At 45.8% G+C, this 24,980-nt stretch overlaps 3 protein-coding genes and 2 pseudogenes across 8 annotated transcripts; all 5 read left to right on the top strand.

Annotated features, from left to right (window-relative positions):
* Nucleotides 1-58: 58 nt before the first annotated feature.
* Nucleotides 59-2,733, top strand: LOC100830129. 2 transcript variants are annotated; one of them, XM_014899936.2, is made up of 8 exons: nt 59-279; nt 598-667; nt 771-930; nt 1,030-1,111; nt 1,393-1,609; nt 1,820-1,884; nt 2,018-2,291; nt 2,709-2,733. In XM_014899936.2, the coding sequence occupies exons 1-7, from the start codon at nt 202-204 to the stop codon at nt 2,270-2,272; spliced, it is 927 nt and encodes a 308-aa protein (XP_014755422.1). In that variant the 5' UTR covers nt 59-201; the 3' UTR covers nt 2,273-2,291; nt 2,709-2,733. The 2 variants fall into 2 exon arrangements, with proteins under 2 accessions (XP_014755422.1, XP_003574862.1); XM_003574814.3 differs by lacking the exon at nt 2,709-2,733 and having other exon boundaries at nt 60-279; nt 2,018-2,467.
* Nucleotides 2,734-2,858: 125 nt separating this feature from the next.
* LOC100822717 (disease resistance protein RGA2) lies at nt 2,859-6,976 on the top strand. Its single transcript, XM_024460879.1, is given in 3 exon segments — nt 2,859-4,284; nt 4,286-6,418; nt 6,588-6,976. Coding segments are annotated over 2 exon segments (3,471 nt in total). The 5' UTR covers nt 2,859-2,935; the 3' UTR covers nt 6,408-6,418; nt 6,588-6,976.
* Nucleotides 6,977-7,262: 286 nt separating this feature from the next.
* LOC100822410 lies at nt 7,263-11,380 on the top strand. Of its 5 annotated transcripts, none has more exons than XM_024460880.1 (4): nt 7,265-9,450; nt 9,774-10,011; nt 10,129-10,401; nt 10,485-11,027. In XM_024460880.1, exons 1-4 carry the CDS (start codon nt 9,382-9,384, stop codon nt 10,616-10,618), a joined length of 714 nt encoding a protein of 237 aa, XP_024316648.1. In that variant the 5' UTR covers nt 7,265-9,381; the 3' UTR covers nt 10,619-11,027. The 5 variants fall into 5 exon arrangements, with proteins under 5 accessions (XP_024316649.1, XP_024316648.1, XP_014751710.1 ...); XM_014896224.2 differs by having other exon boundaries at nt 7,266-9,450; nt 10,132-10,401; XM_014896225.2 differs by having other exon boundaries at nt 7,266-9,450; nt 9,774-9,918.
* Nucleotides 11,381-12,204: 824 nt separating this feature from the next.
* Nucleotides 12,205-14,794, top strand: LOC100823035 (annotated as a pseudogene).
* Nucleotides 14,795-14,937: 143 nt separating this feature from the next.
* Nucleotides 14,938-23,165, top strand: LOC112271553 (annotated as a pseudogene).
* Nucleotides 23,166-24,980: the final 1,815 nt, after the last annotated feature.

Genomic DNA, 24,980 nt, shown 5'->3' on the forward strand with positions numbered 1-24,980 from the left:
ATGCTGCAGTCACACGGCGTACCCGCCGCTCGTTAACCGTTACCCCAGACCCAGCCGCAGGCCACACAAGGCTGGTTGGTTGGTGTCGTCTTGCCTTGCCCCCTCCTCACCAAAAGCACCCCTTCCGTCTCTCTTCTCTGCTTCCGCGCCTCCGCTCTCCCCGCAGGTGCTCTCGTCACGCGGCGGCGGCGGGGAGGGAGAATGGCGGCGCCCCGGGCAGTGCCGGCGTTCGAGAGTCTAGCCGGGATCCGACCCCTCGCGGAATCCGGCCGCTTCAAGGCAAGCTCTCCCCTCCACTTCCCCCCAACTGTCAAATCAATAACTCTGCGCAGAATCGCCGCCGCTTTCGCTCTCAACTTCCGAGTAACCAGTAGCACTAGGAACCCCCATGGATTATCCATGGAAACGCGAATTCATTCTGGTAAACCGAATCACGCAACAGCGGATTCGATGGTTCGCGGGGAACGCGGGATTTCCAGCTGCTAGGAATTGGGGCGGAAATTGAGCTTTTTCCTCTGCGCACATAGAGCATCCGTGCATCCGTCCTTCCATTTTGCTACTGCTACCAATTTGGTCACGGCTGAGTTTGTCTTGCAGGCATGGTTCCTGGACCAGTTTGGTGTTCTTCACGACGGGAAGAAACCCTACCCTGGCGCCATTCTTGCACGTATGTTGATCCATCCAGGCACTGTAAATTTATCGTGTTCAGTCTACCCATTGACTCTTTGTGCTGCAATGTGACATTGCTAACTGAGATATGGGTGTTTCAGTGGAGAAGCTTGCTGGGTTTGGAGCCAAGATGGTGATAATCAGCAACTCCTCGAGGCGGGCGTCGGTGACCATGGAGAAGCTGGGGAGCCTCGGGTTTGACACGTCTTGTTTCCTCGCGGCGGTCACTAGCGGGGAGCTCACGCATCAGTACCTTCAGAAGTAAGCTTTGGTGCTGATGTTTCTTCTGCGGTTCTGTTATGCATTGCAACTTACTTGAATCTTAAGATGAACTGCTGATTTGATTTTTTGTAAACATAGGAGGGAAGACCCATGGTTTGCAGCTCTTGGAAGGAAGTGTGTCCATCTTACGTGGGGCAGTCGAGGTGCAATTTCTCTGGAGGTTTGTTGTCCTGTTACCTTTATCTAGCAATTGTTTCTTTCAAGGTGTATTAGCATCCAATTTGGCGTGGCATATGTTCTCATCAAATATCTGAAGGCATCTTAACATGTATGGAGAAGTATTCATAATGACACGTGTGGGATATCCAAGTGTCATTAGTACTATTGTGCGATACAAAATATTTATGAAAAAGGATTTTTCATTCTCGTTTAACAAGTTTGTTGGTTGTATTTGGACCAGAAATGGATTTGATCTAATCAGTATTTGTGTTCTCCTGTTAGGGTCTTGGTTTGCAAGTTGTGAGCAATGTTGATGATGCAGACTTCATACTAGCCCATGGTACTGAAGCCCTGGGTTTACCTTCAGGTGATCCACTTCCCAAAAGTCTTGGGGAGCTTGAGCAGGTTCTAGTGCTTGGCATACAGAAGCGACTACCAATGGTGGTAGCTAATCCAGATTATGTCACTGTTGAAGCTCGAGACCTGTGTGTCATGCCTGGTGAGTTAATGTGTTTCATATTTGATGCCATTATTTAAAAGTTATACCAGATACCAGAATTTTTTTAATTGAATTTATCTGCTTGGCTACCCTACACTACAAATCAGGCATATTCTTTATTTCTGAGATATGATGCAAATATTACTGCCTTTAATTGTGCGAACTGATGGTTACAACAGAACAGAAATGCTCCATTTGTTTCTCTTTTAGGCACTCTGGCAGCAAAATATGAGAGTCTTGGTGGTGAAGTAAAATGGATGGGGAAGCCTGATAAGGTAATACATGACATGTCTCCCTTTTGTAGCTTAAACAAACAATTCAACTACTTAATCATGATATGACATCGTCTGTATTTAAATATTTTTGTGGTAACTGACCCTTGCAAGGCGCTCCCATGTTCTTTCTCAGGTTATCTATACATCAGCAATGTCCCTAGCAGGTGTTGAAACCCATGAATGTATCACTGTGGGGGATTCGCTGCACCACGACATTAAAGGCGCAAATGGAGTAGGAATGGCTTCTGCATTCATTACTGGAGGGATCCATGCGTCCGAACTTGGGCTCGGTGAATTCGGAGAAACTGCTGGAGATGATACCGTCAGTACATTGTGTTGCAAGCATAGCGCATACCCATCCTATGTTCTGCCTTCATTTACATGGTAGAAATATGGTTTAGATTCAGGTACATGCTTTACACTGGAAAACATTTTAGAATAATGATACCCTTTGGAATTGTCAAAATGAGCATAAAGACTGTGGAGGTGTTTCTGTGCAGTGCTAAATTGTTATGTATTTTCGGAAATACAATCTCTGCTGATTTGATTGATAGAAACTGCATGCGACTATGTGCTTTCTGGAGACTGGAGGAATCATCCTCTGAATTATTTTTATACATTGTCTATTCCCATAAATCTCTATAAATTCTTGTGTGCAAAAAAGCGAGAAAACTCCAGGAGTTGTTCTGGTAGGATATTTCAAAGGTAGGAGAAATTGCATAGGGATTGCCCATTTATTGCCCTGTAACTTCAGGAAGCAGGATTTTTCAACTGTGATAAGATGCAGGGCACATTTTTTCCTAAAGCGTGGCGTTTTCATCCAGGACTAGGCAATGAAGAAAATGCAAAGAAAATGAAATGAAAACGATGGACTGAGCAATACACACCACACCAGTGCTTGCATTATTGGCAGAAAGGTCAGTGAGCTTAATTTACAGGTACTGCAAGCTTTAGCCTACACCACTAGATCTCTCATATTAGCTCGTGGTTGGCTGCAGCTTCATCTCTTATCTTTCCTTAGTGCAGCTAGCTACCAGCCTGAGAGAGAACCATGGCTGAGTCCCTGCTTCTCCCCATGGTGCGCGCCGTGGCCGGCAAGGCTGCGGACGTTCTCGTCCAGACCATAACCCGCATGTGTGGCCTCGACGATGACCGCCGCAAGCTGGAGCGCCAGCTGCTGGCAGTCCAGTGCAAGCTGGCGGACGCCGAGGTGAAGAGCGAGACCAACCAGTACGTCAAGAGGTGGATGAAGGACTTCAGGACCGTCGCCTACGAGGCAGATGATGTCCTCGATGACTTCCAGTATGAGGCACTGCGGCGTGAAGCCCAGATCGGCGAGTCCAAGACACTCAAGGTACTCAGCCACTTCACGTTACACAGCCCGCTTCTCTTCCGTCTTACCATGAGCAGGAAGCTCAACAACGTCCTTGAGAAGATCAATAAGCTTGTTGTGGAGATCAACACGTTTGGCCTGGTGGAGAACCGTGTGGAGGCACCACAAGTTCTTCATCGGCAGACGCACGCAGCACTTGATCAGTCTGCAGAGATCTTTGGCAGAGATGACGACAAGGAGGTGGTAGTGAATTCGTTGCTTGGCCAGCAAGATCAGCACCAGGTGCAGGTGCTGCCCATCTTTGGGATGGGTGGTTTGGGCAAGACAGCACTTGCCAAGATGGTGTACAACGATAGCAGAGTTCAACAACATTTCAAGCTGAAGGTGTGGCATTGTGTCTCGGAGAACTTCGAAGCCACTGCCCTTGTTAAGTCAGTCATTGAATTGGCTACAAGTGACAGATGCAACTTGCCTGACACCATAGAGCTGTTGAGATGCCGACTTGAGGAAGCTATTGGCAAGCAGAGGTTTCTACTCGTTCTTGATGATGTATGGAATGAAGAAGAGAGAAAGTGGGAGGAGGAGTTGGAGCCACTCTTATGTTCGGTTGGTGGACCGGGAAGCGTTATAGTTGTCACATGTCGAAGCCAGCAAGTAGCCTCTATAATGGGCACGATAAAACCTCACGAGCTAGCATGTCTGAGTGAAGATGATTCATGGGAATTATTCTCTAGAAAAGCATTTAGCAAAGGAGTTCAAGAGCTGGCAGAGTTTGTCACCATCGGCAAATGTATTGTGAAGAAATGCAAGGGGCTGCCTCTTGCGCTGAAGACAATGGGCGGCTTGATGAGTTCAAAACAACAAGTGCAGGAATGGAAGGCCATCAAAGAAAGCAACATTGGAGATAATGACAGAGGCAAAGATGAGATAATATCCATACTAAAATTAAGCTACAGACACTTATCATCAGAAATGAAGCAGTGTTTTGCCTTTTGTGGAATCTTCCCTAAGGATGCCGAGATGGAGAAGGAAGTATTGATCCAACTATGGATGGCAAACTGTTTTATCCAAGGAGCAAGATTTCATCCACTCTGCATATGACACAATCAGTTGTAAAATGCATGATTTAATGCATGACCTAGCAAAAGATGTCTCGGACGAAAGTGCAATAATAGAAAAACTGATTGAGCCGAAAGCATATGTAGAGCATGTCCGTCACATGCAGATTGGTCCAGGAGTGAAACAAATCAGTGGAGTACTCAAAGGCACAAGATACCTCCGCACTTTTTTAATTCCTTTAAGTTTGCACGGACATCTTGAGGAGTTGAACTTGATGTCTTTAAGAGCGCTGCGTTGTGACAGCCATTCTATTACCAATAGCCAGGTCGTAAATGCAAAACATTTGCGCTACCTTGACTTCTCTAGTTCGGACATTGTTAGATTGCCAGAGTCAATATGTATCTTGTATTATTTACAATCATTGACGCTGACTGATTGCTCAAAACTAAGATATTTACCGGATGGTATGGGAGCAATGAGGAAGCTCATCCACCTTAATCTTCTTGGATGTAACAGTTTGGAACGGATGCCTCCTAACATCGGTCAACTAAACAACCTTCACACACTAACAAAGTTTATCGTGGGAACTGAAGCTGGTCATGGAATTGAGGAGCTCAAAGATCTGTGTCACCTTGGCAACAGGTTGGAACTCTGCAATTTGAAAAACATCAAGAGTGGCTCAAATGCAAAAGAAGCCAATCTCCACCTGAAGCAAAATGTAGGTGAACTGTTCATGCATTGGGGACCGGAAGAGCCTCGCATGCCTGGCGATGAGGTCAGTAATGAGGAGCTAGTGTTGGAGTCTCTTTCGCCTCATAGTAAGCTCAAAACTTTGGAGGTACATGGATATAATGGCCTGGAAATATCACAGTGGATGAGAGACCCTGGGATGTTTCGGTGCTTAAGAAAACTCACAGTTTCCCACTGCCCGTGGTGTAAGGATCTACCTATAGTATGGTTGTCAGTTTCTCTTGAGTATCTGCGTGTAGCAAATATGGATAGCCTGACCACATTGTGTAAGAGCATTGATGGGCAAGCAAGAGGATACGATACCTGTCTACAATATTTTCCAAAACTAAAGGAGATGTCCTTATCTTGTTTATCGAGTTTGGAGAGATGGACGGAGAATAGTGCAGGACATCCCAATAGCCTGATAATGTTTCCGGTGCTTGAACGGATAAGCTTATGGAGCTGTCCAAAACTTCCAAGTGTTCCTGTCTGCCCCGTTCTGGAAAACCTGGCGATATGGCAATGCTGTAGTGTTCCAATCAGTTCATTCTTGCATCTAACAGTGCTGTCTATGCTTGAGTGGGATGGAACCGGTATTATTCCTCAAAGCATGCCTTTGGATTCTTGGTCATCTGTTGTGAGGTTAACTGTTAGGTCGCTGGCAAACCGATCTTTTGGAACACTTCAGAATTTGAGTCTGAATGACCCCACCTCTTTCGTGCCAACATCTGGATTGTCCAAGTCGCTCCTTGGTTTTCCGGAATGGTTTTCCTCTGTGGAAGATTTGGAGTTTTTACAATGCGAAGAATTTGTCCACTGGCCAGTGGAGGAGCTCCGGAGCTTCGCTCGCCTCCGCACTCTGAGTATTTTGTTTTGTGATGACCTGGAAGGGAACTGTTCATCGTCTGAGGAGACCCTTCTGCTGCCTCAACTTGAAAGGTTACTGATTAGCACATGTGACAGTTTGCTGGAGATTCCGAAGCTGCCTGTGTCCCTTGAGACCTTGGCTATTCATGAATGCAACCGTTTGGTGGCACTGCCGTCGAACCTTGGAGATCTGGCCAAGCTTACGTATCTCAATGTGGCTAGATGTGCTGGTCTGAAAGAGCTGCCTGATGGGATGGATGGCCTCACTTCGCTTGAGCGATTGGCAATAGAGGCGTGTCCAGGGATAGAGGAATTCCCACATGGTCTCCTCGAGCGGCTCCCAGCCCTCAAACTCCTACGCATAGCGGAATGCCCCAAGTTGCAAAGACGCTGCAGAGAAGGCGGGGAGTATTTCCACTTGGTCTCCTCTATTCCGAACAAACAGATTCCAGAAGCAGAATCCCAGCACGAAGAAACAGGATCCAGCATGAAGAAGCTTGTAAGGAGGCTCCTCCCCTCCTGTGCTGACTCTTAACTCTCAGTAAGGTGCGCATGCCCGTGTCCCTCCCCTCTTTTACCTTCCGTTTTCATCTCTTTCTACTCGTAAACCAGAGTACTGTACAGATCCTTCTGTAGTTTTCTAAGTACACGTTGACATTTTATCCAAAATCGTCAAAGTTGTTCTTCAATTAAAATTTCTTACCACCACATACAGGTTGAGAAGAACCAGGTAGCAGCTGATTATAATATAACCAACGTTTCCAGGCTCGAGAAGAAGCAAGAAAATAATGGGAGTTCAAACGGTTCGGGACTCCTTTCATTTGAGCTACTCAACAGGAAAGCAACGAAGCAAGCAGCCGTATCATCAGAGTTAATTAAGCTGATGTATTAGTGTCCTTTTGCTGGATGCTTGACGGGCTAGCAACCAAGTAGTACCCTGTTGGTTAATTAGCGATTTCCTATTTCTTTGTCTTGCCCAAGTTCTTTCAGAATCGATTGTATCTTATTTTGTTCAAGTGTACATTCCAAGCTAGGAGAACGCATAATATTCTGGATAATTTGTTAGGTCTGAGATGAGAATCCATCTTCACCTGCTGGCTCTGAGATTTTTAAGTTGGGTGTCATGGACTCCCCAGCTTCTTGTCACATTGTGATTGCCTAGGGCTCTGTGTTTCTCCACCAAGGCTAGGCTATTTAGTTGCTTATTTCTCACTGGTCAACATAATTAACATACGGAGATAAACTTCCAGTCCATTGCCATCCATGACAGTACTTCCTGCAACTGTTAGCTGTGCATATGCAGCCTCCGTGTTAGGCTCGTACGTCCTCTCAGCCCCACCCGCGAGAGAAAAAACCAGCGAGAGAAAAAAACCGAACTCTCAGCCCCACCCGCGAGAGAAAAAACCAGTGAGAGAAAAAAACCGAACGCACGTGCGAGACCGCGTAACTCTCGTCTCTCTCCAAAACCACCGCCGCCGCCCTTTCCCGCATCTGGATGCCCTTCCCTGCCTCCGCGCCGGCACCGCCCTTCCCCATCTCAGCCGCCTCGCATGTGCCGCATCGAGGCCCCGCCACCCCAACGAGTCTCCGTCGCCGTTTGCGCCCACCCCCTCTTCGTCGGCCCTCCCTTGAGTCCCTTCGTCCAACTCCGCGAAGATCGCCTACGTGCTCCAGGACAGCGGCACCGTCGATCCCGGTCAAGGAAGGCGACGCCCTCTCGCTCCCCCGCCCCCTGCCTACGCAGGGAGGCCGAAACTAGCGCCGCCGACCTCAAATCCTGCCTGCCATGGCGAACCCCCTGCCCAGCACGAGCCATCCTGATCGTAAGATCTCCCTCCCTCTTTTGCTCCCTCTCTCCTTGCAGGCCGATCCCCCCACCCCAATCCAAAAAAAGGTTTAGCTACTTTCAGTTTGGTGTCTTGGAACTTAAGAAGCCATTGTGCAGATACAGGAAACAAGATAAAACAAAGAACCTGGAAGAGGAGGAGGAAGAAACATGATGAGAAGAGGAGAAATAACAAAGAGAAGGGGAAAAAATGCAAAGAAAGAAGGACAAGGGGATTTTTTTTTATCTCATGCCAACAATATATTTTACTTCTTTGAATTCGTAAATAAGTGTAAAAATCTGGCACCTTGCTTACCTGCACTTATAATCAATCAGAATATTAAACCAACTGAAAATTGCTTTAGGTTAAGATCTGAATTAGTCAGTATAAGAGGTATTTGCACTGTAGCATATCTCTGAAAATACAATAAGGACATCTACATGGGAGCTTAGAATTGACATATGTGTAGTCTGTATGTACAAGATTACTGCCATGTTGTCTAAATAATAAGTAAAACACAGAGAACAATCAGTACACGCATTTCTGAGAGTTAAAGTGAAAGTGTTGTCTTTTCGAATGCAGCCGTAAACATCCTGTTTGTGGTAATTTTCACCTGCTGTTTTCTGCAGAGAGTGGGCGTGTGTTCGCTACGGCCCTGCAAGCTCATAGTTTAGTGTTCTATAGACCACTGAATTATTCTAGAAAGCAGAGTTATTTGAGGTGTTTTCATATGAATGGTTTATCATTAGTTCACTGCACACTGATGTATGATACAATCTGCTAATGTAGTTACTAAATTTGGCTTATTGTGGGTGCATCTGCTAATAATTTTCTTAGCAGAAGTTTGGTTTACTAGACTTTGCCAATGTTTTGATGAAGTGTGATATATTTAGGTACAGTAGAGGATGGTCCAGTCATGCCCCATTCAATGACCCCCCTCTAATCATCATTTTATAAAAACAATATTTTTATTATAAGTTCTGTGTTTTGTGTGACCTTTATTAAACCTCCGATTTTGTGTTTTCATTTATTCATTCATATTCACTGGGTGACGTGCTCTTTTAGTTGTTCATTCATCCTCAAGGACATTTAAGGTACATAGAAATAGGTAAGATGTGCAAAGATTGGATGGGAAGTGTAGCACTGTAGGAAAATCTGTGAAACTATATTGATATTAAAGTTGTATCGCTGGACCATGATGTAGTGTGCACTGTTTGATGAAAAACTATAGGGATTTCTTGACTGGTTTTGTGGCTTGTCCCATCCCAATCGAAGTACATTTTTCCATAATGTGCATTCTTTCTTGACTGGTTTGATTAAACAAGAGATGGCACGAGTTGTAGCAGATGAGTTTCAAAAGAGTGGTACATTAAACAATGTTACAGTCTTGTAGCTTTCCTATTCAGTTTCTGTTTCTTGATATATAATTCCTACTATGTTCTATGGGTGTACTGATGTTTAGGGCAGGTAATTGTGGATACAAGCAATGAGATTGGTGGGGATGGGGATATTCCTCATGCTGCAATTGGTGGCGCAAGAAGAATGCAAGTACCTGAACCATCAATGCAACATAGAGTGATGATTGAAGTAGTTGAAAACCATATGCCTGAAGTAGTGATTGTAGATGAGATCTGAACTGAAACAGAGGCTCAAGCCTGTCGGTCAATTGTAGAAAGGGGTGTCATGCTTATTGGTACTGCCCATGGAGAAAGGCTTGCTAACATTATAAAGAATCCTGTTTTATCTGACTTGGTATGCCATTATTCTCATACTGCGTTATTGTTCTCATGGCTTTGCATTAGATGTGTATTACACCCTTTTATTGTACAGTTTTCACAGACTCAAAAAGCCAAACTTGATCTTGTTTTTATATGTAGTTCCCATTCTTTTATTTGTAACTGAAATAGCTTATGCTAACCCAGATATCGGTCCATTTTTATTGGTCCAACATGGATAGTGGAGATGGCGTCGTGCCATCATCCTACCAAAATTAGAGTCTATGTTAGGATATTTTGAAAAAATGAAAATCACCCGGTTTTAAGTAAATATACTTATGTAATTTGTTGGAAAATCAGATTGGAGGAGTCAAAACTGTTACTCTTGGTGATGAGGAAGCTCGTGCACGACACACTCTGAGAAGTATTCTGGAGAGGAAGGCCCCTCCAGCGTTCCCTTTCCTTGTTGAGTTGAGGGAGCTGACACTATTGGGTGACTCATCGGGTATGAATATATATGTCAAATGGTCAATGTGGACAAGTATCAAGTATGTATCTTTTCAGCTTTGTGTTAACATGGTCAAGGCGATGCGTTCAGGTCTAAAATTTTAACCCCCTTATAGACAGCTTCTGTTGTGGCTTTAGGTCTCTCTGTACAGAAGAAAAAATTTCTGGCCTGCTTATTTCTGAAGCCCACCCGTTTTCCCTTTGGTAGCAGGAAGCTGCGAAACAGTGCTTCCCGAGCTTCTCCGAGAGGTACAGTTAATTTTGGGTAAAATTACACCAAAACTGCCCTCCCGAACCGTTCCTCTGCGCCTCTATCCTCTTCTTTTCCCCCCGAGCGAGCCGCCCCCCACCCCTTCTCTTCTGTTCTCCCGAGCACAGCCGCCAGCAGTTCTCCTCCCGCAGATCCGCGCCGCCATGCAAGATGCGACCGACGGCGACCCTCCTCCGGTGAAGATCCCATCCCGGACCATCTCCCCCGCCGGTGAGCTCCCTCATCTCGGCCCCCTCTGGTTCCCCTCGCGCCGGCCGCCAAGTCCCTGACCCCGCCGCCGACGATTTTCGCAGACCTGCTCCGCCCTTCACCGACGAACTCCGGCCTGCTCATCTCCCTGTCCTGCTCCAGCCTGCACTTCCTCTGCCGAGTCGCTTGCTGCTGCGAGGTGCTCCAGCCTTCTCCGAACTGCTCCGCCGCCGGCTAGTCTGCAACAACGCCGTGCACCTCCTCCAGCCGAGGACCACCCGTCGATGGCGATTGGCTGCCCTTCCTTCAAGCTGCTCAAAGTTTTGCTGCTGATCTTCAAGTTGTTCCTCCGGACGCCAACGCTCTGAGCTTTTAATGCTCAAAGTTTTGCTACTGACGAATGTCCTGATGAATTGTACTATGTCTTTCTGTTGTTGTTGCTGCTCCAAGTGTAGCTTACTTGCTAACTCAGAAATTTTAAGGATCTAGCTAATGGACGAAAATGTCAGATCTCTGAAAAGTCGCTCTTTCTGAAATATTTGGTGTTTCTGTGTGCATTGATATGGAATAGGTGTTGTTTTAGCAAATTTTTGGGGCAATATATGCGCGTGTCCTGCTCCCAATTTTGGGGTGCATGTGTTATGAAATTTTGGGTGTATGAGTGTGCAGTTCTGCACCTTGTGATTCGAACGTATAGTGTTTGCAGATTTTTGAAAACGATCCTACAACTCCAGGGTATTATCAATTAAATGGATTACAAAGATCACAAACAACTCCAGGGTATTATAGACTTTGCACCATTCTGCACAAAAAAATAAGCTGCAGTCTAGAAGCTGTTTCAAACAGGAGAAAAAATCTTCTCAGGGAAGGGGGCCTCAAATTGGTAGAGTTTGGTGTCAATGTCTTGACAACCCTGGGCAAGATGAGGTTCTCTATATGGGTTGCTGACCTGAAAGTGCTGCACGATGAGCTGAATGACCTCAGTTCTCTTCAGAAATAGGTAACCTTCAAATCAATTCTACGTGTGCAATCTACTGCTTCCTGGATTCTGAACATTCGGTTGAACTACCAGTTCATTATGAGCTAACTTATGATCCTACAGGATCCAATACTAATGAGTAGTAGTATTAGTAATGCTGGTTCTATCTTTGAACTAGATGTCTATAAGAGGCTAGGTAATTTACTTGGCACCTTCTGCTTTCTTGATCAAGCAGAACATAGGAACGGAACGCCGCTTCTCATGGTGTTGGTCTAACTGTTTGGCCAACTCCAACCAGCAGGCCTCCTTCCTAAAATTCTTTTGTAAACTCTCGAGGTACAATTCCCCCCTGAATATATTCTTAATCTAGAAACTTGAAATGTGAGAGCAAATCGTCTCAAACAATACAGTAAAATAAAAGTGGCACATCTCTTTAACAAGAGCTCTGAACTGAACTTGAAAGATCCACGTCCCACCAGCTAAAAAAGATTACGGGATATAGTTTGCCAATTATTCATTGGAGTTGTGGTCCAGAATAAAAAATAGTTTGCTAACATTTGTTAACGTTACATGCGGCTTGGGTACAATCAACATCTTCAGGCTTCAGAAGAACCAAGAAAATGATGGAGTTTGAAAGATTCTGTCTCCTTTCAGCTTACGAGATCATCAGTTTATACGAGAGACGATAACTCATCAGTTTACCATTGATCATATTCTGGAGAAGGCACAGCGGGTGACACTGACACGGTCCCATGCACGTGAGCTTTCTCTGCTGAGACCATTTTTGAATAACTGGTACTACGTCTGTTTCATAACTTTTTTCTCAAATTTGTTCAAAAATAAATGTATCTATTCTTAAAAAGCGTCTAGATACATGTAATATTTCGACAAGAATTATGAAACGGAGAGAGTAATTTCAAATTTCCTTGTCTTGCCCAAGTGATTTCAGAACGAACTTTTGTCGAACCATATGTCCAGAGGCAAATGTTTTTTCGATTCTTGGTTAATATGCCCACGCCTAAATGGTGCATTTTACTTTTTTCAGAACATACAGTATGTTCTAATGAAAAATGATGCGCGCTTAGACGTGCGTTGGAGAAAAAGAAAACTAACGAATGTATATTGCTGGAGATAAATCACACTTTGAGGACCTTTTATTATCCCTGTTACATACTCCGTATTCAGCCTGCTGACGCTATACTGCTATAGACTATAGAGATCATCATTTTCAGAACATACACCGTCAAAGTATTTCGACATATAGGGAGCTGCTGAGGCTCTCGCCCTCAGGGGGTGCTCCGTCCCACGCCGCGTGCTCCGTCTCCTCAAGTCCTCATCGCGGAATCGGCTCCGCGCGGCGGCGCATTTGGGAAGCCCGTCCTCGCTTCTCTTCCACCCCAGGTCTCGTCCCCCTCTCCCGGCTCGAACTTAAGGCCTGCGCGACGCCGCTCCTGTAGGCTGCACTTGCGCGCGCAAGCTGCTTGTTCAAATGCCTGAGTGTCTCGCATGGCATCCGGAGCACGCACTAGGCTAGTGCCACTAGCTCGACTCGGTTCCTTCTGTGTCAGTTACAGCTAATCTGCTGATTCGAGTTTTTTTCTCCTTTCAGCAGCGGGAATCGGTCGGAGTTCTTGGTACGCTGGCAAGAGTTAATTACTGTTGTCAACGCCTGCAACCTCCTGAAAATTTCCTCCTCTGTGAGTGCACTTCCTCCATTGGTTCCTCCTCTTCCTTGATTATAAATTTGCAATATTATATCCGCTCAGTGGATGGATTTGTTTATTAGGAGACACTTACCGGTGTGATTAACTGGGAAAAGTTCGATTATTGTAAGAACGTAGTGCCATGTTGTTCTTTTATTATAGCTGCGGCTGAGTGCTACACGGAGTCATGAAACTTCCTTGCAAGTTCCGACCAAACCATAATAATCACCATCTAGCACGCGCACACTTGTTTCCCTCTCTCTCCAATAATTCCACTACATTTAGCCACTCTCAACTCAGCAAGTCTGAATCCACAATTGCCTACTTCTCACAGCATACGCGCGGTTTGGCTGAGAAGAAGGTCACAGCATTCTCCCTGTGGTGCGCGGAGTTGCCATCAAGGCCGCCAACGCTCTCGTCCAGACCGTGACACGCATGTGTGGCATCGATGGCGACCGCCGGAAGCTAGAGCGCCAGCTGCTGGCCGTCCAGTGCAAGCTGACCGACGCCGAGGCCAAGAGCGAGAGCAATCCCTACATCAAGAGGTGGATGAAGGACTTCAGGACCGTCGCCTACGAGGCCGACGACGTCCTCGACGACTTCCAGTACGAGGCGCTGCGCCGTGTAGCCCAGATCGGCGATTCCAAGAAAAAAAAAGGTACTCAGCCACTTCACCAACCACAACCCGGTTCTCTTCCGTCTCACCATGAGCAGAAAGCTGAGAAGCGTGCTCGGGAAGATCAATGACCTTGTAGAGGAGATGAACACGTTTGGTCTGCTGGAGAACCGTGCGGAGGCACCACAAGTTCTTCATCGGCAGACGCACGCGAAACTGGATGAGGATGCAGAGATCTTTGGCAGAGATGATGACAAGGAGGTGGTGGTGAATTTGTTGCTCGACCAGCAAGATCAGCACCAGGTGCAGGTGCTGCCCATCTTTGGGATGGGCGGTCTGGGCAAGACTGCACTTGCCAAGTTGGTTTACAATGACATAAGGGTTCAACAACATTTCAAGCTGAAGATGTGGCACTGTGTCTCAGAAAACTTTGAAGCCGTTGCTCTTCTGAAATCAGTCATTGAGTTGGCTACAATTGACAGATGCAAACTGCCCGACAAAATCAAGCTGATGCGACGGCGGCTTGAGGAAGCTATTGGCAAGCAGAGGTTTCTACTCGTTCTTGATGATGTATGAAATGAAGAAGAGAGAAAGTGGGAGGAGGAGTTGGAGCCACTCTTATGTTCGGTTGGTGGACCGGGAAGCGTTATAGTTGTCACATGTCGAAGCCAGCAAGTAGCCTCTATAATGGGCACGATAAAACCTCACGAGCTAGCATGTCTGAGTGAAGATGATTCATGGGAATTATTCTCTAGAAAAGCATTTAGCAAAGGAGTTCAAGAGCTGGCAGAGTTTGTCACCATCGGCAAATGTATTGTGAAGAAATGCAAGGGGCTGCCTCTTGCGCTGAAGACAATGGGCGGCTTGATGAGTTCAAAACAACAAGTGCAGGAATGGGAGGCCGTCAAAGAAAGCAACATTGGAGATAATGACAGAGGCAAAGATGGGATCATATCCATACTAAAATTAAGCTACAGACACTTTTTAGAATAGCGCATAAATTTCACGTGCAAATTTTTAGAATCGCGCACAAATTTCACGTGCAATTAGAATCGTGAATATAATTTCACATGCAATTTTTAGACACGCATAAAATTCCGCATGCCATTTTTTGAATCGTCCACAAATTTTGACGTGCAATTAGAATCGCGGATAAAATTTCACGTGCAATTTTTAGACACGCACACAATTTCGCGTGCCATGTTTTGAATCGCCCACAAATTTTGACGTGCAATTAGAATCGCGGATAAAATTTCATGTGCAATCTCTAGAATCATACGCAAAATTTCACGTGCAATTTTTAAAATCAGGCATAAAGTTTCAGGTGCAATTTTTAAATCGCGCAAAAGTTTCACGTGTAATGTTTAAAATTTGGTAATCTGAAATCTGTTGTTATTAATGAATTCAACAAGAAAACAAATAAAAACTAAAGACTAGGCTACCTATCAGCAAAGCCAACACACATGGGCATCCACACTCTCAGATGCACAAACACGGGAATCCACACACACATGCACACACACGGGCAGACACCCACATCGCGCGGCACTATGCCAGGAAGATCCAGTTGACTGACTGAGAACTCAGTCGACTGAGCCCTAGACATTTTCTTATAATATATCCAACGTTACAAGAAAAGCAACGAAGCAAGCAAAGTAGTGTTCTTTTGATGGATGCTTGACGAGCTAGCAACCAAGTAGTACGATCTACCTTGTTGGAAAATTCAGCGGTTTCCTATTAGTTTGTCTTGCTCTAGTTCTTTGATAATCGACTTGTATCTTATTCTGTTGAAGTGTAGATTTCAAGCTAGGAGAATGCATGATATGCTTGAGCTTTTTAGTCTTGAGCGCTGAAGATGGCTCAGCCATCCAGTTACTATGATGAACTGATAATGCATGTAATTCTGTTGGAGATAAATACATTTTCAGATTATTGTCATTTATGTAGCATTTTTAGCTGTCTCTGTTGCATATCCGGCCTGACGATGTTATAAAAGGGATCACCAGTTCCAGAATATACAAGTTGCATTGCAAAGCAGTTTGAACCCTTACTTGATAGTGGTACACTGTTAAGCTTGGAGAAGGCATGTTATGCTTGAGCTTTTTAGTCTTGCTCAGCAATCAAGTTTAGTTGTCTCTGTTGCATATCCGGCCTGCGGATGGTATACAAAGAAGGCAACCCCAGCCCCAGAATATACATCTTGTGCAGCAATATATTCCAGCACCGGGGCAATGTTCAGGACTGAAAATAATGCTTTACGCTCAAACGCACGCGGCGGCGCTCCGTCCTGTCGCGCATGGACGCGCAGCCGGCCGGCCGGGCCGGCGAAGACCAACCGCGGCGGCGCATGCTGCCCTCGAGCTCCCCTCTCCTGGCTTCCTCTTCCTACTAGGACCTAGGGTCGCGTCGCCTCCTTTCAGCTCGCGTTTTGGCCTAACACCAACCCAACTCCTGCAGCCATGCGCGCAAGGTGTTTGTGGAAATGCCTGAGTGGCTCGCACGGAATCCCGAGGTAGCTCGCACGGCCTAGCAGCTTCTCCGTGGGGAGGGAAGATCAGCGGCGCCGTTGGATGGACAAGATGGCCATGCTGGTCTCCGGCCAGGCGACGGGCACAGGCTGGCGCGTAACAGGTCGGTCACACTGCGAGGCTCACGCTGGCGTGTTCTGTCTCGTCGTAGGCGACGGGCACAGGCTGGCAAGAGACACACTGGAGGCGCGCCACGCTTCCCTGAGGTCGCCTTGTTCTCTCCGCCCCACTCCCACTTGCGCTCATCACCACACAGGTCCCGTAGCTGTGTGCCTGTGTGCACGCAGCGCGCTTGTGGAAATGCTTGAACGAATGTTTCCTTGCCAGTTGCAACTTGGCAGGTCCATTTTGCTAAAATGTGAGAGCTTCTGATTCTGGGAACAAGCCCACGAGAGTTCATGGAGGTTCGTGTTACACGCCGCTGCTGGCACTGAGTTGCCACCCACCAAGCGCTATTGGCATCCTCTGTCAATCTGTAAGTGCACTTTTAGTTCCTTCTCTCCAAATTTACAATGTATAGCGAAGTAATCAATTACTAGTTTGTTTTTGCCAATAAAAAGGACTCGTTGCTCCTTATTTCATGAGCAAAACCAACTGGATTCAGTCTGTGGGTTGGTGAAATCGTGTTATGAATTAATGATGTTTATTGAATTCAAAGTTCGGATGCCTCTGGGTGGGAAGTTGCCTATTGCAAGAATAGGTTGAGGCCTGCTCTGCTCATGGCAGCTTAGTACAGCTACTGCAGCATTGTACAAAGTCAAGATGAAGCCAAGATTACATTTTCGTAAAGAAATGGTTTGGCGGGCCACTCAGCATTTTTCTTGTTCTTTGTTTTGGAGGAGTTGAGCACTTGACATAAACAAACTGTCCAAGTATACTAAATTACTAACCATGACCTTATTTTCCCCGCCAGACACGTCTTCACCTAATCTTTCTGCCTGTGAAACTATTCCGTCTGATCTGCATCAGAGTGCATCTATATCTTTTTCACAACTGGGAATCGATTAACAGGAAGATGGCAGAATCGTTGCTTATCCCGGTGGTGCGAGGCGTGGCCAGAAAGGCCGTGGACACGCTCATCCAGACCGTGACGCGCATGTGTGGCGTTGACGACGACCGCCGTAAGCTAGAGCGGCAGCTGCTGGCCGTCCAGTGCAAGCTGGCTGACGCCGAGCTGAAGAGCAAGAGCAATGCCTACATCAAGAGGTAGATGAAGGACTTGAGGACTGTCGCCTACGAGGCCGCCGACGTCCTCGACGACTTCCAGTACGAAGCGCTGCGCCGCGAGGCCCAGATCAGCGATCCCAAGAAAAGAAAGGTACTCAGCCACTTCACCAACCATAACCCGGTTCTCTTCCGTCTCACCATGAGCAGAAAGCTGAGGAGCGTCCTCGAGAAGATCAATATGCTTGTTGAGGAGATGAACACGTTTGGCCTGCTGGAGAACCCTGTGGAGGCGCCACAGTATCCTTCTCAGCAGACGCATGCAGCACTGGATGAGTCTGCAGAGATCTTTGGCAGAGATGACGACAAGGAGGTGGTGGTGAATTTGTTGCTCAATCAACAAGATCAGCACCAGTTGCAGGTGCTGCCCATCTTTGGGATGGGTGGTTTGGGCAAGACTACACTTGGCAAGATTGTGTACAATGACAGCAGGGTTAAGCAACATTTTGAGCTGAAGATGTGGCACTGTGTGTCGGAAAACTTTGAAGCCACTTCTATTGTGAAATAAGTCATTGAGTTGGCTACAAGTGACAGATGCAACCTGCCAGACACCATCGAGCTGTTGCGACAGCGACTTGAGGAAGTTATTCGCAAGCAGAGGTTTCTACTTATTCTCGATGATGTATGGAATGAAGAGGAGAAAAAATGGGGGGATGATCTGAAGCCACTCTTGTGTTCTGTTGGTGGACCGGGAAGTGTTGTAGTTGTTACATGTCGAAGCCAGCAAGTGGCCTCTATAATGGGCACGATAGGACCCCATGAGCTCGCATGCCTAAGTGAAGATGATGCATGGGAATTATTCTCATCGAAAGCATTTAGCAAAGGTGTTCACGAGCAAGCAGAGTTCGTCACCATTGGCAAATGTATCTTTAAGAAATGCAAGGGTCTGCCTCTTGCTCTGAAGACAATGGCTGGCTTGATGAGTTCCAAACAACAAGTAGATGAATGGGATGCCATTAAAGAAAGCAACGTTGGAGATAATGCGAGAGGCAAAGATGAGATCATATCCATACTAAAATTGAGCTACAAACACTTATCATCTGAATTGAAGCAGTGTTTTGCCTTTTGTGCAGCCCAAGGACTATGAGATGGGAAGGGACATGCTGATCCAACTATGGATGGCAAACGGTTTTATTCAAGAAGAGAGGACAATGAATTTGGCACAGAAAGGCGAATTCATTTTCAATGATTTGGTTTGGAGATCCTTTCTTCAAGATGTGAAAGTGAATGAAATCTGTTCCTTTCCTGGAACATATGACCCAGTTAGTTGTAAAATGCATGATTTAATGCATGACCTAGCAAAAGATGTCTCGGATGGATGTGCAATAATAGAAGAACTTATTGAGCCGGAAGCATCTGTAGAGCATGTCCATCACTTGCAGATTGCATGTGGTGGAGGAGTGAAACAAATCAGTGGATTACTCAAAGGGACAAGATATCTCCGCACTTTTTTAATTCCTTTAAGATCACACATAGATCTTAATGAGTTGAACCTGATGTCATTAAGAGCATTGCGTTGTGACGGTCATTCTATTACCAATAGCCAGGTCATAAATGCAAAACATTTACGCTACCTTGACTTTTCTAAATCTGACATTGTTAGATTGCCAGAGTCAATATGTATTTTGTATTGTTTACAATCGTTGACACTAAATTATTGCTCAAAACTACAATATTTACCGGATGGTATGGGAGCAATGAGGAAGCTCATCCACCTTAATCTTATTGGATGTCACAGTTTGAAACGGATGCCACGAAAGTTCGGTCTACTGAACAACCTTCGCACACTGACAACATTTGTTGTGGACACTGAAGCTGGCCATGGTATTGAGGAGCTAAAAGACCTGTGTCACCTTGGCGGCAGGTTGGAGCTGTACAATTTGAGAGAAATAAAGAGTGAGTCAAATGCAAAGGAATCCAATCTCCACCAGAAGCAAAGTGTAGGTGAATTGTTTATGCATTGGGGCCGTCGAAGATATTACATGCCTGGAGATGGGGTTGGTGATGAGGAACTATTGTTGGAGTCTCTTGCGCCTCATAGTAAGCTCAAAACTTTGGAGGTGCATGGATATGGTGGCCTGAAAATATCTCAATGGATGAGAGACCCTCAGATGTTTCAATGCTTAAGAACACTCACAGTTTCCAACTGCCCGTGGTGTAAGGATTTACCTATAGTATGGCTATCAGTTTCTCTTGAGTATCTGAGTGTAAGCAATATGGGTAGCCTAACTACAATATGTAAGATCATTGATGTGGAAGCAGGAGGATACAATACCTGTCTGCAATATTTTCCAAAATTAAAGAAGATTGTCTTATGTGCTTTACCAAGCTTGGAGAGATGGGCAGAGAACAGAGTGGGAGAGCTCAATAGCCCGGTAAGTTTTCCAGTTCTTGAAGCGCTAACAATATGGAGGTGTCCAAAACTTGCAACTGTTCCTGGTAGCCCCATTCTTAAAATTCTGGCGATACTGGAATGTTATAGTCTTTCAATCAGTTCATTCGCACATCTAACAACGCTGTCTGAGCTCGAATGGAACGGAACAAGTATTGTGCGTACAAGCATGCCTTTAGGCTCTTGGCCATCTCTGGTGAAGTTGTCGGTTGAATCACTGTCAAACATGGTCATGGTGCCCATAGAGGACCTGCAAAGCCAAAGATCTTCGAAAACTGTTCAGAATTTGAATCTAAATGATCCCACCTGCTTTGAACCAACACCTGGATTTTGGGAATGCTTTGCCTTTGTGAAACAATTGAAGATTTTTTTCTGTGACGAGCTTGTTCGCTGGCCGGTGGAGGAGCTCAGGAGCTTGGCTCGCCTCCACGTACTGAATATTTCGTATTGTCGCAACCTGGAGGGGAATGGTTCATCCTCTCAGGAGACCCTTCTGCTGCCTCAACTCAAGACGTTGCATATTGATCATTGTGACAGTTTGCTGGAGATTCTGAAGCTGCCTATGTCCCTTGAGCACTTGAATATTTATTCTTGCTGCAGTTTGGTGGCACTTCCATCGAACCTTGGTGATCTGGCCAAGCTGAGGGACCTCCACGTGAGATTTTGTACTCCACTGAAAGAGCTGCCTGATGGGATGGATGGCCTCACTTCCCTTGAGGACTTGAGTATAATGGGATGTCCAGTGACAGAGAACTTCCCACGTGGTCTCCTCCAGCGGCTCCCATCCCTCAAATCCCTAAAGATATTGGGCAGCCCTGAGTTGGAAAGGCGTTTTGGAGAAGGCGGTGAGTATTTTCTCTTCATCTCCTCTATCCTGAATAAATGGATTCCGAACCAATGGGTTCGATACGCAAAATCCCGAGCACAATCCGAACCAGGATCGCAGCAAGAAGAAACAGGATCCAGCATGAAGAAGCTTGTAAGGAGGCTCCTTCCCTACCGTGCAGACTCTTAACTCTGACCGAGGTGCGCATGCCGGTGTCCCTCCCCTCTTTTTTCCTACCGTTTTAATCACTTTCTACTCCTAAGTCCTAATCCAGAGTACTGCATGACTTTTAGAATTTGTCAAGGCTTTACATATGTAGAGGAGAACTCTGTTTGTAGTTTTCCAAGTACACGTTAATCTTTTTTTCCAAAATCGTTCTTTCACTAATATTTCTTACCACCATGCAGCTTCCGAAGAACCAAGTAGCAGCTGATTAATATTGCAAATGGCCCGGGCCTCCTTTCAGCTACTCAACAGGAAACCTAGTAACGAAGCAAGTAGCCGTATGCCCGTATCAGGTTTAGTAACTCTGATATGGCTACATATGAAGAAGCTTTTGAGGAGGCTCCCCCCCTGCCGTGCAGACTCTTAACTCTGACCAAGGTGCGCATGCCGGTGTTGCTCCCCTCTTTTTCCTTCCGTTTTTATCTCTTTCTACTCCTAAACCCAGAGTACTGCACGACTTTTAGAATTTTCCAACGCTTTACATATGTAGAGAAGAACTCTGTTTGTAGTTTTCCAAGCACATGTTAATTTTTTTTTATCCAAAATTGTTGTTTAACTAATATTTCTTACCACCACATGCAGCTTCAGAAGAACCAAGTAGCAGTTGATTAATATTTCAAATGGCTCAGGCCTCCTTTCAGCTACTCGACAGGAAACCTATTAACGAAGCAAGTAGCCGTATCAGAGTTACTAAACCTGTTGTATGAGACCACGACATCTCATGAGTGATATCACATGCATTGTGGAAAAGGCACGGCGGCGACAAAGCCCCCAATGCAATTAGTTTAATTTCTTTTGATGGATGCTAGGCGAGCTAGCAACCAAGTATGCCATGCTGGATAATTGAGTGATTTCCTATTTCTTTCTTGCCCAAGTTCTTTCAGAACGGACTTGTATCTTATTTTGTTCAAGTGCATTTCAAGCTTGGAGAATGTATATATATGTCTGGACGCAAGTGCTTGCACTTTTATTCTTGGTGCTGAAAATTGTTCAGCACTCAAGTTGAGCCTCTGATGAACTGAATTGCTGACGCGTGAAACTGTGTCAGAGGTAAAATACACTCTGGACTCTCTGGACTTTTTGTTATCTCTGTTACATATCCAGATATACCGGTTATCACTTTTTGTTATCTCTGTTACTCCAGATATACCGGTTACCAAGAGCTGCCTGATGGGATGGATGATGTGACTTCCCTTGAGCGATTGAAGATATGGAAGTGTCCAGGGATAGAGGGATTCCAGCATGGTCTACTCCAGCGGCTCCCAGCCCCCAAATCCCTATACAGATATTCGGCTGCCCTGAGCTGCAAAGACGTTGCAGAGAAGGTTCGTCTGTACTGTTGCAGTTATCACCCTTTGCTAGTAAGCGAGTGCTCAACATTCTGAATGTAGTTATCACAACTGAGCATTGTGTTACCCCTCCCTGGCACTGCCCTTCCGTATGCAGATACTAGCAGAGAGTCTAGAGACTAGAGAGTGCTCAACATTTTGAATGCAGTCATCACAACTGAACATTGTGGTACCCCGGACACTGCTCCTCCAAAATTTCCATTGTCCGTCTTGAATTTTGACAAGGGGAGGGAGAAATGTGGATGCCAATTCAAGCAGGTAGTTTATTATGAGCTGCTAGTCACTCAAACAGACCAATGTGAGAGAATTAACACTAGCAGCTATTCCTTGAGAACAAACCTCTATTGTATTTCACATGCTATTTGCATTTGCACCTGATAAATTAAATTTATAATCCTCCAGGATCCAGGACTAGTAGGATAGTATTAGGAGTACTGGTCCAACTGTTTCGCTTTGTGGTATATTCTCTATAAAAAAGGCTAGCTATTTTACTTGGCACCCTCTGTTTTCTTGGTGCAGGTCAAGCAGAAGTGCAAAACATAGGAATTGAATTCTGCAGGCAATGATGTTGAAACTGCATATCGCAGGGAAGGAACTTGACTGATTAAGCTGATCAGCAGGTGCAATTAGGATTTTCTGTACAATCCTGTTGGCCTGCTCAAAGTTGCCCCAAGAGACGATTGTTCAGAGACGCCAATAACTTGCATGCCTCGAAGAAGCTTACAAACCCGGCCTGCTTTGTTTGGCCATCATGGTTAGGGCTCTGACCTATCGATGTAAACGTGCCATTGTAATTTGATTTCTGACAAGTGTCACGGTTCACGTACAAAAAAAAAAGGTCAACTGTGACGACACCTTCCATATTTAAACTGTTGGCCAGATTTTGCTACTTGTACAGAAATCGTCATACACTCGAGTATAATGATGACTCTTTTCGAAATTACATTTTTTTGTCGGGCAGTTAAGTTTTTTTGGTGGGTCTGAAAAACATTTTATTTGTGCGCTTCAAAATATTTTGGGCAGTAGAAAAGAAGCATGCAAAAAAACATTTTTGGAAAATAAAATAAAAAAGATGGTGGTCTGCCAGGACAGGCACAAGGGCCAGAGCGGGCCTGGAGCACAGCAGCCCGTTATCCTCCAACCGTTGGAAGCGGGCGGTACTACTCGCTGCTCTGTGAAGCCAGCCTCACGCGTTCCCCGCCAAACTACGCGGCCGTGAGGCCCATCGAGCCTTCGCTCGGGCCCCCAGGCGCAGCTACCGCATCTTGGGACGGGCGGGCCGCAAACCGTGCCTACCGAGGCCCAGGCCCAATGCGCAACCACCAGGCATTCAAACACCACCCTTTATTTCCCCCGCTCGGGTTACAAGCTAGCGCTACTCGGCTCGGTGCGATTAGGGAGGTGAGCGGTGTATTTAAGGTGGTGGTTAGCTGTGTAATTAAGCGAGGTGGGACTAAATTGTGATGGGTGCTGCTACGTGTCAGCGTGTGTGGAGAGAGTGCAAGTGAGGGATTAGGGATTATGGGCCTCTTCTTTGCGTGTGCTGCCGGCCCAGCGTGGTGTGGTAAAGACTGGAAAAACTTGAAGACTTCTTCATATCACAAAAAAAAATGAAGATAAAGCTTGCGTTCTATATTTGGTAGAGACACTTTTCGAGGAAAAAGTAGCAGAAGACAAAGACTAGTTAACTAACTGGCCATATTGCCTTCAGACTTTAGCCCGGCTCGATCAGTTTTGTGAAAAGGTGGTAAAAAGAAAGGCGATTTCAGTACAGTGAAAGTAGCACTTATGCATCAGCAGTTCAGCCTACGTACAGCTCCATCTAAGAGTCCGTTTGTTTGAAATTGTTGAAACCGCTCCAACAGCTTCTACTTCATGGAATCCGGAGCCCAAACAAACAGAAGATTTTCGTCCGGATTCTCATAGCCGCTCCTATGAAGCGCTTCAAGCCAATACACAGCGAACTGGAAGCTAGGGAAGGGGTGCTTCCCGCAGCAGCTGCGGCTTCAAAATCATCCCTTGTACCGAAATACCCTCCCACCAATTCACATATTACGTACCAAATGCCACAAAACGTTTCGCTTCCTTTTTCCTCTCACCTGGCCACGTCCCGAGCAGAGCGCCAGAGCCCGTCTCCTCGTGCCTCTCCGTAACTAGGGTTCTCCCCTCACCGGCGCCAGAGCACCAGAGCCCGTCCCCTCACCGTTGGGCCGGCCGTTGACTCTCTAGGCTGCTCGATATATATAGGCAGCGTGGACGGTCAACCTTGACCAAGCGTGGAAGTCAATTTGGCCGGCGGCGAAGCCACGGCCGTGGATTTGCCGGAGAATATATAATGCATGAGAATGAGATGAGAATTAAGATAGCAAGTGGAAATGTGGAATGCGTCCTCCTCGCATGTAGTTCGGCACTAACTAGCTTGTCACCCTCACCTCACTCCATCACTGTCCTCTTCGTTAATGGCCCGTGCACTAATTATAGTCAATAATTTAATATTAGCGTTGACCAAAAATGTACTGTCCTTCGAACATACTCCTTATGTTCCATAGTTCTTGCCGAAATATTACATGTATCTAGACACTTTTTAGGAATAAATACATCCCTTTTTAGACAAATTTGAGACAAGAATTATGAAACTGAGTGAGTATATTCGTGTGGAGATGGCGATCATCTTGATCAAGACTATGTACATATATGTTATGTTAAGTCATCAAATCGAAAGCGATTATAGTGTCATGCACTACTGGATCGTCAGGCA

Source organism: Brachypodium distachyon, chromosome 3, assembly GCF_000005505.3.
Source record: "Brachypodium distachyon strain Bd21 chromosome 3, Brachypodium_distachyon_v3.0, whole genome shotgun sequence".
Lineage (NCBI taxonomy): Eukaryota > Viridiplantae > Streptophyta > Magnoliopsida > Poales > Poaceae > Brachypodium > Brachypodium distachyon.